General features: G+C 39.0%; 1 protein-coding gene across 4 annotated transcripts in view; it reads right to left on the reverse strand.

Annotated features, from left to right (window-relative positions):
* Nucleotides 1–477: 477 nt before the first annotated feature.
* Nucleotides 478–12,884, reverse strand: part of zbbx (zinc finger, B-box domain containing) — a 37,260-nt gene continuing 24,853 nt past the window's right edge. For all 4 annotated transcript variants that reach the window (XM_079621578.1, XM_079621576.1, XM_079621575.1 and 1 more), the window contains 4 exons: nucleotides 12,105–12,331; nucleotides 9,696–9,855; nucleotides 3,989–4,147; nucleotides 478–842 (listed from right to left, as the gene is read on the reverse strand). In XM_079621578.1, the coding sequence (XP_079477704.1) occupies nucleotides 601–842; nucleotides 3,989–4,147; nucleotides 9,696–9,855; nucleotides 12,105–12,331 (788 nt within the window). In that variant the 3' untranslated portion in view covers nucleotides 478–600. The remainder of the gene's footprint in view (nucleotides 843–3,988; nucleotides 4,148–9,695; nucleotides 9,856–12,104; nucleotides 12,332–12,884) is intronic.

Here is a 12,884-nt window from a genome sequence, read left to right on the forward strand (position 1 = left end):
ACCCGCAACCAAATCCTAATCCTACCCTAACCCTATAGTAAGTACATGTAGTTGCTTAATATTACTCAGTACTTTAATATATAATTACACTGTAACAATGACACCTTAGAATAAAGTGTAACCAATAGTTGTTATTATAAAGTGTTACCATATTGTACCATATTTCACCGCAGTTCTTATGAAAAGGATATTTGATAAGGATTTGAGTAGATATCAGACATAAATTAGTTTTTTTACTCAGTAACAAACAGCAGTAAGTCTCAGAATTCATATACAGATTTTGACACATTTTATTTTTGCACAATGCAGCATTTGAAAGCCCTTAACAATTAGTGACAGTTTCCAATATAATAATAACAAAAGAAAATTCTTATATCTGAACTAATATGTCTGGAGGTGTTATTCTAATAATCTGCACCAAATAATGGCTATCAATGGCTATAAAAGCCGTTTTATAGACTAACTATATAGCTACAGATCCAACTTTTATATCTTCTTGTCCTTTATTTATATTTCATAGAATGTTTTAATTATTTTTATTTTTTTATAATAATCAAAATCCTTAATTTGAGTAACTGCAGTCCGGACAAGTCTTAGTCATTAAGCCTCCTCACCCTGATCTAATGGTGTAGTGCTCATATTTCTGAACTCTTCTTCAAGGCAGGCCAGAGCCAGGCAATCCTCCTCATCCTCATCAGAGTCCTGGAGATCGAGGTGCTCCACAGTCTGGACTTCCCTGATCTCCTGGGCGACACGAGACAGTGGGCGGTTTGACGAGTCAGGCCGACGAGGCTCGATGCTCGGGGGCCGAAAAGAGATGGGAGAACATCTGCTTTTGGTGCCTAAAATGAATAATAAGACATTGATGAGAATACAAGATGACACATACTAAGAGAAACAATAAGAAAACGGCTGCTAACACTGAATCCCTCTGATTTGAGGAATCGTTCATGTCTGTGGTCCAACCAGGGGTAGGTTTCCAGTACAACGACATAACTTGCTGCTTAACTACCATCGTACGATACATCGTTGAAGAAATCAACTAGCTATCACAACTTTTTCTCAAAACAAATTTGCAAATTTGCAAAGTCGCAAATTTGCCGTTAAACCACTTTGGTTAATAGTGTAACGCTGGTGGTGGAGTAATAACTTCTTTTAATGGATCCGTTTGACATCTAATTAATGCAAGATGTTTTGCTATAAATTATGGACATGGAATCTGAGGACTAATTCTCATTTTACTCAGTTATTTTGCTTTATTTCCAGATTCAATCATAGACTTGTTCGTATGCACAAGAGCATGTACGCACATGCGCACTCTTCAAAAACCGGTGCTTTAAATCTCTTGACAAACTAAAAGACGTAAAATACATTTGTATGTATTTGAAATAAAAGATATAGATTGTACTGAATTGTCAGCTTGCTTATTTTGCTCAACGTAAGGATTTATTGAGTCCACGTCATGCAAACAAGAAACTATGCTTCTAACCGCAGCTCGAGAGCTGTAGTTCCAACCACACAACTTTGCGATGTTGTTTGCGAATGTTAATTGTTGGAATCACTGACTCATTGAACTCTGCTGATAACGACGGAACTTGTGATCATAGTTGCTGATGATGCTTTCGGGAAACACACCCCAGGATGAGTTACACATCGAAGTTGAATAATTACAGTTGGTAATATGTTCAGTAATCTGTTTGTTCAGATTCCTAAACCCAAGTTGTGGTTAGCGAGAAAAAGAGAGATGTTAAAGCGAGTGACAGAAAAGCAGACATGGGAAGACAGGGCTGGGATGGGCGGCTTAAGTTAGCCGGGTCAGAATTATTTAAAGTCTCACACTGGCCAAATCAGCTTCAATCAAACAGGCCCTTAAATGCCCTCTGATCCAGCATATCACAATAATACACTCACACACACTTTCTGTCTTCTATCAGTTCTATGTGATTTTTTCAATATATTCCCTAGCTTCCTCTTGTCTTGGGTGATCTTTCACTTGCTGATAGTCAACTAAACAGTTGTACTGCTAAACATTGTTGTGGAAATCTTGATGCACAATTGTTTGATGAATAGAAAGTTCAGGAGAAGAGCATTTATTTAAAATAGAAATCTTTTGTATTATTATGAATGTCTTTGCTGTCACTTTTGATCAATTTAATGTGTTAATTAAATACATTTCTTTAAAGAATGTTACTGATCCAAAACATTTGAATGGTAGTGTAGAAGTGAACAATAATTATTCATTCACATAAAAAGATTTGTTTAAAAACAGTAGTTCACAACTAAAATTGCCCAGGTGACATACTGTTCCAGGAGTGATTGTGTATTAGCTGATATCGCTTCCCACGATTTGGACTCGGGAGCCAACGGCTTTGAGTGTCCCCCGATGCACAAGGCTCATTCTAGCGTGTCTAACCTGACACAAGTATACGAGACAAAAAGAGAATGAACGGGAGAGAGAGAAAGAGAAAAGCAGGCAAGAGAGCATGGACGGATATCTGACGCTTTGATTTGCACCAGCCGAAATCACAGCTGTCATGCTGTTAAACAGATTATTTTTCCCTCCTCTGCAGACCTGCGAGTGATGAGCTGAGAGACAGAGAGGAAGATATGTCGAGAGGTAGAGAAAGCAAGACTGATAAACCGAGCTAGCTAGCTGAGCTGATCTGAGCTGAGCTGAGAGATTGAGGAGCGCGCCGTTGGACGCATTCCCTGCACTCCCGTATGCGGCAACCCACGGTAATCTCTTTATGAAACCTCAGCCGTGTGTGCTGGCACAGAAAGCTCAGGAATCAGCTCGGCTTTAATTACGGGCGCGAGCCAATAAATCACGCCATTGCCGAGGGTTAGCGCGACTATTCTACAGCCATGTCATTGATGTCCCGTTGGCCGTAACGCCGTGTCCGAAGGGTTGGAGGACGCTCTCTGTAAATAATCGTTTAGTCACGGCAAAGATATAACATCAGACAGGCTCAACATTTTATAATCTGGACTAAGTCTGCACATCGAAGAAAAAGAAAGAGTAGAGCTGAAGGTTTTATTGCACTGTACTGTTTTCTAGTGTATTACAAGGGCCTAGATGTGGTAAATAGACCATAGGAAGCGGTTAATGTGATTGATACCTTCCCTAGGGAAGGGATAGTTCATCAAAAAAATTCTGTCTCATCATCATCATGTCCAAACCAGTTTGCGTTTGGAGCACACACATAAAAAATCTTCTTGTCCATTTAATAGAAGCAGACAGTGACCACTGGCTTTCAAACTTAAAACAGGATGAAAAAGCACAATAAATGTAGTTTGTGCATGATATTATTATAAGAGATTTAAATCTCATTTGGGATTCCACTTCTCCAAACTTTGGGGTCAGTAGTTAGAATTGTATTTATTTTTAAAGAAATCAATTTAGCTAGGATGAATTAAATTGATCAAACGTTTACAGTAGACTTTTTTTCTATTTCAGATTTCTATTTCAAATAAATGCTGTTGTTTTGAACTTTCTATTAATAAAATAATCCTGAACAAAATGTATCATGGTTTCCACAAAAAAATATTAAGTCACAGAATAAAGTTGTTCTTCGCAGCCCCTTTTTCATTCACATCAAATTAAATCTGGTAACACTTTATTTCGATAGTCCACTTTAGACATTCTACTAACTATAAGTAACTTTGCAACTACATGTCAAATAACTCTCATTAGTATTAATAGACTGTCTGCTTAATATCTGCTAACACTTTATTTTGTTGGTCCCCCAACAGACATTCTACTGACTATAAGTAACTTGGCAACTACAAGTCAGCTTATTATACTAACCCGAACCCTAACACCTAACCCTAACCTACCAGTCTACTACAGCCTAACAATACTCTAATGACAGTTAGTTGACAAGTAGTTGAAAATGTACTTATAGTTAGGAGAATGTCAAAATAAAGTGTAACCAATTAATTCACTACACACATGTCTATTGTTGTACAAGTAATGAAGACTATTTACCTGAGAAGCACAGCCTCTGTGATGACATTCTGCCATGGCATGGTGTGAATGCACGAGGGGTGCTACTGACGGGTCCACCGTTCACCAGCGCAGTGACTAGCCCTTCATCTGCGTGATGCTGGAGACTGCTGCTGGATCTCCAGGACCCCTGCCCTGAAACTACAGTAACAAGAAAATCATACAAGAAAACAAACAATGAGATCTCCACACAGCAAGACAAGATTCATCATGTACTGCAGTCTTGAAGGTGAGCAACGATCAGTTTACTAGAAGGCCAATGTGTTACTGTACATCACAACTCTAAATGTTCACCCTGAATGTGTAACCTTTAACATCAGAAGGCAAGAGGACCACATTCAAACAAACACAAAAGATGGAAAGGATTTTTGTGCCAGCAAATATAAGTTGGCCCTTCTTTTGCAAAACTCACACACGAGTGCACACTATGCACCAGCAATCTGACTCATTCACTTCTCTTTGTCACCATCAACTAAGCTTAAGGTAAATATTAGGTTACACTTTATTTACGATAGTCTACTATAGACATAACTGTTGGGAACTTTGCAACTACATGTCAACTAACTCTCATTAATTTGCAAAAACTCATAACTCTCATTAGAGTATTAGTAGACTGTTAGGTTAGGGTTAGTACAATAAGTTGACAAGCACTTGCAAAGTGAATTATAGGATCTACAAATACTCTAATGACTGGTAGTTGAATATAGTTGCAAAGTAGACTTTGCACAATACCAGCTGATTGAAAATACTCTGCCTTATTTTCTTGGAACTTGTGGATCCTAAAGAAAATAAATATATAGCCTATAATGCCTAAAGAAAATGAAGCTATTTAGGTCCAATAAGATTTGTTGCATTGTAACATCATTAAAAAAAAAAAAAAAAGTACATTTTCCTTCTAAATTGTTTGTTTGTTTGTTCTTTATCAGTTTTTTTTTGTTGCATTACAGTAATGAGAATTTTGTGGGACAGTGTGCTCAATTGTCAAAAAAGTATACAATGCAAATGATCTTAAAGGGATACTCTACCGTTTTTTTCATATTAAACTATGTTATTCCCTTAACTAAGACGAGTTGATACATACCTCTCTCGTCTCAGTGCGTGCACTTGATCGCTCTGGCGCGCCGCGACACTTCGATAGCACAGTTCATTCAATAGGGGCCAAGCAGAGAAGCTACCAAACACCTCCACGTTTTCCCTATTTAAATACAGTCACTCGAGTAGTGTAATTCGACCTAGGACGGTGACGCAAAACAAAACGTTGTGCTTTTCTAAGCGTGTAAAGTGGATAACTATATTGTATGGCGGAATACCATAGCAAGTGCTTGGGAGCACTTCGACTTGGCGCAGTAATATCTTCTGGGAGAGTGAGCGGAGGCCGGTGAGAGGATTTTTCACGAGTGAAGATATTACTCCGCCAAGTCGAAGTGCTCCCAAGCACTTGCTGTGGTATTCCGCCATACAATATAGTTATCCACTTTACACGCTTAGAAAAGCGCAACGTTTTGTTTTGCGTCACCGTCCTAGGTCGAATTACACTACTCGAGTGACTGTATTTAAATAGGGAAAACGTGGAGGTGTTTGGTAGCTTCTCTGCTTGGCCCCTATTGAATGAACTGTGCTATCGAAGTGTCGCGGCGCGCCAGAGCGATCAAGTGCACGCACTGAGACGAGAGAGGTATGTATCAACTCGTCTTAGTTAAGGGAATAACATAGTTTAATATGAAAAAATGGTAGAGTATCCCTTTAATGGTAATGCAAATAGGCTTTTTTTCTTTTATTATTTTGTTCGGTAACACTTTAGAATACTGTCCCGTTATTAATGAATAACTACACAGGAACAAATGAGTAATGCAATATTAACTATTTCTAGTAACTACTGTTAACTAATCTCTGATTCTCGAATTAGTAGTAATAGTGCTTAGTTGAATTAGGTAGTTCACTATACGCTAATCAGTAACTACTATTTTTTCATACCTCTCAAAGGACTACTTCGAACTACAGGTTCATAATTAATGAGAGTAATGTAATGTATAATTGATTCTAAAGTAAAGATCATGGTAACCCACTAGTAATATAACCAAATCCTCAAGAAAGTAAATGACTAATTATTTGGAACAGCGTTCTAAAGTGAAAAGCATGATAACTCCATAGTAATGACTGACGTCAATGTAAGTTTTGAGGTTTTTGTAAGGTTTTGGATAGTAATGAATGACTCAAGTACTACTTCCTTTTTAGAGGGACTAATCTAACTTGGGATTCAAGGACACAATAGGACACTCCTTGTGAGCTTCTAACCATCAACCTGTTGGTTACCACCTTGATCTTTAGCTGGGAAACCACATGGGCCAACACACGCCCAACAGCCTGACTGCAGACAGTGACTGTTTGAAGGTTAAACATGTGTGCCTTCTATTGCCATCTTAAACGCCCGCTGTAATTAAGCCTTTTTCCAACTGACTGGCCAGTGCTCCAGTCAGTGCACGTCAGGGATTACAGATGCACAGACAGGCCGATAATAACAACTCGACTGTGACAGAGAAGGAAAAAAAAAAAGATGAGAAAAGGAAAAGACTTTGCTGGAAAATGATGAAGACACTTATCAGCCAATGAAAACAGAGATGACAGAGACGGAACTGACACAGGGACTTATTAGTCCTCTGTTTTCATTAACCTTGAAGCTCAATGAACCAAACATATGCTTCATTTTTGCGGGTATATTAGATAAAAACTGTCTTTTGCATATTTATATTCTGCCTACCCAATACAAATACTTCATTTGTTCTCTAATAATTGAGATAAGACATTTGGAATGTGGCTCTTATGTGGTTCCAAAAATAATATATGACCACACTTACACAACAAACCACAGCCATCTCTCTTAACAGTGCATTCTGTGCAGCGAGTGTTATTTAGATACCTAATTATTCCATACTTAGATGGATTGGCCATTGAAGAGAGCTGCTAGCTTAAAGATGAGTATAAAATATGCCTCTTTTTTATACATTCATTATTTCCTGGAATTATCCTTTAGCTCCTCAGAGTTAATGTGCTACCTTGGCGAAGCCATTAGCCTGACTGTAAACACTAATATTTCTCTTTAAACAGCTTAATTTAAAGCCTTTATTTGGTAAGGATTATATTAATATGCTAACTAGCCCCACCTCCACTCACTCACGCCAGCTGAGAGATTCACTCGGCCAACTTACGATAAATGCTGCACAATGGTCCCGCTCTTTACAACATCACCAGAGAAATATACTGGAATAGCCTGCTCTTGAGACTCGTCTGCTTCGCAACAGTTAATGATATGCTAAAGCCCGCTGGCACAATGATGTGATTGGTTTGTGACGTCAGAAAAAACAGCAATTTCAAACCACATTTTTGAGACTGTCTATAGATCACTTCAGTTTTAAAGAGAAAATATTCAGCAATGGTGTTGACTTATGAACTTGTGCCTGTTTTGTCGTAAAGCATGTTAAAATCACCACACAGACATATAAACAACATTAAAAAAACTTGATTTTCACCACAGGGGGACTTTAAAGCTGCCGTCGGCAAGTCTGGCAGATTGAGTGAACTTAGACAAAATTTTGAATGTTTACAACTCTCATGCCCCTCCCCCACTACCAACGAGCACCCGCCCATCGTCAGTGCGTGTGTACCTGATTTTCTGTGAACGCGTCCGTCTCTTCAGCATCGTTCAACACCATAGACTCGGAGGTAGGCTGCCCTGGCTAATATATCCATAGATAGCAATAACCGAGGAATTGGAAGCTTGTTATTAGATTTTCTCTCTGCCATCACGCTTCGTACAATCTTCAGGCGAGTCGTGTGCATGTGATATTGTAACGTCCGCGTCTGCGGGGGAGGGGGATCTGTGATTTGTGCACGACCTGTGAGTCAGATCTCACACCCCCCTGCGCTGATTAGACCCGATGATCCGGGACGGTGGATTTTTGCAAAACAAAATAACACGCTCCAGGTGGAGTTAGAAGCTCGGGTTTTTTTCTAAAACCACCTTATTTATGTTGTTCTGTCGGATTATAGTGTCAATTTCACTGAATTTGATCAAAAAAATGTTGCCGACGGCAGCTTTAACTAACACCTAGGGCCCTATTTTAACAATCTGCATGGTAGAACAAAGTGCATGGTCTAAAGCGCAGGGCGTAATTGCACTTAGGGCGTCCAAATCCACTATTGCTAATTTAACAACGAGAAAAATGGTCTAAAAGGGTTGTCCCTATTCTCTTAATGAGTAATGGGTGTGTTTTGGGCATAACGTGAAATAAACCAACCATCTCCCATTCCCTTTAAAAGCCAGTTGCGCTCGCGCCTTGGCAGATTGCTATTTACATAACGGAATATGTAAGCGGAAAGACTGAACGCGTCTCCAGAGGAAACGGATCTGCTCGTGCGCAAGGTTAAAGCGACCATCTACAGGACAAGCCGGATTCCACTATATCTTTATGTTCACAATAATAATATTTTACATTGTGATCCTTTAATTTTTTATATTTGGCTAGTTTGTGTGTTGCTGCTTGTCCTTGTGTGTGTAATCAGCAGTGTATACATGTGTTGGACCCACCTATAGACTCACATTACTAACGCGCTCTTTAAATAACAAAAATAATATTGCGCCATTGACTTTGGAGCAGGTTTTAGTTGGTCAATGGCGCAGTCTATTTCAGTTGCCTCAAAATATCAACACGCCAACAATGCGCCTGAACACAACTCGCTTTCAGATTAGCAGCACATGGGCGCATAAATACAGTAGGTGCAAATGCATTTGCTATTTAAACAACGGGGCGCAGGATGTGAAAATGATAACTACGTTTGGCTGAAACTAGCAAAAAACACTTGCGTTGCGCTTGGTGGTGCATTGTGTCGGGTGTATGATAGGGCCCCTAGTATTCGATTTGCAATAAATATTGTTTTAGAGGCATGAGTGTGACTGTGTACACTACTGTTCAAAAGCTTTTTTTTTTCTTTTTTTTTTCTACATTATTTTATTCAGCAAGGAGTCATTCAATTAACGAGTAATTCAACTTTGACATCACATGAATAAATTACATTGTAAAATATATTCAAATAAAAAAAAAGTTATATTTCACAATATTGCTGTTTTTATTGTATGTTTTGCTCAAATAAAGCCTTGGTTAGCATAAGAGACTTACCTAACCACCCTCAAACTTTTGAACATTAGTGCACATTTTTAAGATTGTATCTGATCCATTATGAAGGTTCAGACTTCTGTGTGAAGTTGTTAATCACTGGTCTGTGTCAGATCATGGGGAATCTTAACTCGAGAGAGCGCTGTCATTATGAAAATGTTGCTCCTGTGAAGCTCTTCTTCATGGCTTTATACAGAATTATGTGCTGTTTGCACAGTAAAACTTGTACTGAACCTTACCGAAATGAAGACAATGTTTTGTTCAATTCAATTCAAATAGTACAGAAACCAGTTTTGTGTCTCTACGAATGTTATTAAGAGTAGAGCCATCTTGACCTAACCGTCTCAGGTGTACTGCGCACAAAAATGTCAAGAGCTTCCGCAAAATGGGAAGCCTCAAGCTGATTGACTGACTATATCATTTCCACTTTTAAAAGGGCTGTATCATGCATTCTAATCCTCAGCAATACTTTGCTTTGTTTTGCCAGAACAGAGCCTTTGTTTTGTTTCTCTACATACCGAGAGAAATCTCCATGTAGTTCTGCTCTTCTCTAGGGGTTTGAGCGGGAGCTGGACTGTCTTGCAGGACTCCAGGGTACAGCCCCAGTGTGAGGAACCCTTCAAGATCTTGGTACTGCCCCGACTGGATTTGCTGTCGCTGGGATACAGAATGGAAGGCCTGTGGGAGAGAAGAAAAATAGTCAGAAAGTCATTACTCATAAATGGGTCACTTAAATGGGTTACTTATTTACAGACCTATTAATGTATTCAGAAATGTATAAAAATGCAATACTTTAAATGTTTTCAATTTCTGAATTAAAATTCATTTAATATTTCTCTGAGACTTAAAGTAAAAAAAAAAATCTGGATGGTAATCACTGCAAGATGCCCCTGTTGTCAATAATTGCATCCCTTAAAACTCATATTTGATCAAAAATGGCATTTAAAAGTTTTTCCCTGAGATTTTTTTTCTTTATGCCTTAAAATAGCTTGAATGTAACTCCACACCCTTGCTTCATTTAGTATACGTGGATCCATGAATATGAAAATTAGCCCCGCCTCCACTCACACCAGCTCAGAGATCCACTCGGTCAACTTGTAGTAAACGCTGCACAATGGCATCACTCTTTACAATGTCGGACACATAAGGTAATTAATATGATTAGCCTTTTGCTTGACTACTTTTTCAAACAGCTAATAATGTGTAAATGTTACACAAACCATGTTCCCGTTCACCATCTCAGTCCGCCTTCTAAAAATCAGCATCCTTAGAAACACTTTGAACATCATAGAACGTCAGTGGAGAAAGGCATATAGTTCATCATAACATCATAATATACATCATATACATAATTCACCAGCTATATTGCTAAATGTACCGTTACGTTACGTATGTTACCCTCATTCCCTGAGTGACCGACAAATAGGAATCTCGCAAGAGAGGCCAATCTACTTTGAGTGTAACTAAGGGTGTTTACACGACAACAATATGCTTAAAACTGAGAAGCTTCTCCTTTGAGTTTTCTGCATACAGATGACATCATTGTCAAAACAATACCCATTTACATGGATCCGTGAAAACGACTAAAACGCTGTATTCTGCTGCCAGGCCATTAGATGGCGATGAAACACTATAGACTGAACACATAATACGCATGTCCATGACGTCATCGTCTTCAGAGATTCACGTTTTTGTTGTTTACACGGAGACGGTTTTCAACATGCACATATAGTGAGCAGCAGGTGCAACGCATTCTTTAGGTTTTCGCTGAGGAGCCGAGCCGGTGACCTGGCTGCCCCAGTTGAGCTGACCTGGCTGATACATGACGTCTCCGTTCCCTACTTCAGGGAACGAGGGTTTCATACGTACCCGAGACGTTCCCTTTCAGTCAGTCATCCCTTACCAAAGCGCCACGCCTGCTGACCCCATCCAGCGCCCTATGTAAACTTCCTACTCCCTCTGGGTGTCACTTACATGAAGAAATTGTGGCAATGTCTCCAAGACACTTGAAGAAACGTACCTCCAAAGCTACAGTGTTATGAAAAGTTTAAGGCACTTGTGTAGAAATGCTGCAAAGTGATGATGCTTTCAAAAATAATGCCAGGAACACATTTATCATTTGTGACTGACCACCCTTTGCGTATAAAACAGCCTTTGTCCTAGGTACACTTGCGCATAGTCTTTCAGGTAGGTTTGCAAAGTTTTCAGTTTGTGTATATATATATATACCGGTACATTATATATATATATATATATATATATATATATATATATATATATATATACACACAAACTGAAAACTGAAAGAAAATGAGAAACAATTGTGTCCTTTAAACGGAAAATGAGGTAGTGGAGAACAGAATCAGCGGGTGGTAGTTAAGAACACATTTTCTGATCTTCAGATAAAAGAGCAGAGATAAAGCCACTTTCTGATCAGACATTTAATTCCAGGTGTTTACTATAATACATTCTTCTTTGCTCTCTCTTTTATTTTACACCATTAAACTCTGAAAGGCCATTTGCGGCAGACTTGATGGCTCTATTTCCTCTCGTCCCTCATCAACTGAGTGGATATGAGAGTAGTCGGTGCTTTTTCTTGCTATTATCTCTCACACAGCTTGCAATTAAATTACACAGGAGTAATATCTAATTGATTGAGTCTTTGGTATTTGATAACTTCCAGCAAAACTATTCAATATGAACAACAAAATTATTTGTATAGTTCTCATACTCTCTCTCTCTCTCTCTCTCTCTCTATAAAGGCCAATTGACACTGCATCAGACAGACTTACATAGATGTACATGAGACTTTATAAGAGACTTATTTAAAAAAAAAAAATCTTACCAACCACAACCTTTTGAACTGTAGTCTTTTAACTGTTTTAAATAGTTTTGAAGGTAACCTGTTACAAGTAACTCAAGTTCACCTGTGAAAATCCTGTAACCAGAACTGGCTCTGTGCTGTCGTGTTCTGACTTTGAGAGGCTTGGGAAAGAGAAATGAGGGTCTGTTGGAGGGGTCGTGGTGGAACACGGATTGGAAACGTTGTTCTTTTGTTCTTCTGAATCTGTGATTCGTTTCAGTTCTTCATCAGATGAGTCGTCCTCACTGGGCACCAGGCAATCATCTTCACCTGTCATTTCCTCTTCTGAATCTGAGCAGTGACAAATAGTGAGAGAGGAGAAACCATGAGGACAGGAGGATACAGAGACGAGACGTTCCAGCAGGGGGCCGGCAGTGAGGATGCAAACATGCGCCCTTATCTAATGCTCGCAGCGAGCCGCCTGGACATGGTCTAGCAGAGCTTGTGTGTTTCTCTTCCCTGCTTCCCGTCTCCTGCCTCCTGCATTAATAATGCTTATCCTACACAGCTTGAAGTTTCCATCACTCTGCTAGTCAGCAAATACCGCAGAAACTACCGCTGTGTGAATGAAGGGTGATGTCTACAATGGTGTTTTCTCATAATCATTACTCTCTGATGCAGATGTACTGGACCCCAAGGGATGCTGGGAATCAGGTTATTGTCCTTTATAAAAAATTGTTCAATGTTTATTGAATATTTGGCTTGATCAATCATGCATTTGGCTTTGAAATATTTTGTACAATAAAGTATCTGATTTCCTTCAAAGCTGTGCTAGTTTCATGTCTCTCTTATCACGCCACGCTCTCCTTATTCTTAGCAACTGACCTCAAGCTTTTAAAACTAC

This window comes from Phoxinus phoxinus (genome assembly GCF_949152265.1).
Source record: "Phoxinus phoxinus genome assembly, chromosome: 8".
Lineage (NCBI taxonomy): Eukaryota > Metazoa > Chordata > Actinopteri > Cypriniformes > Leuciscidae > Phoxinus > Phoxinus phoxinus.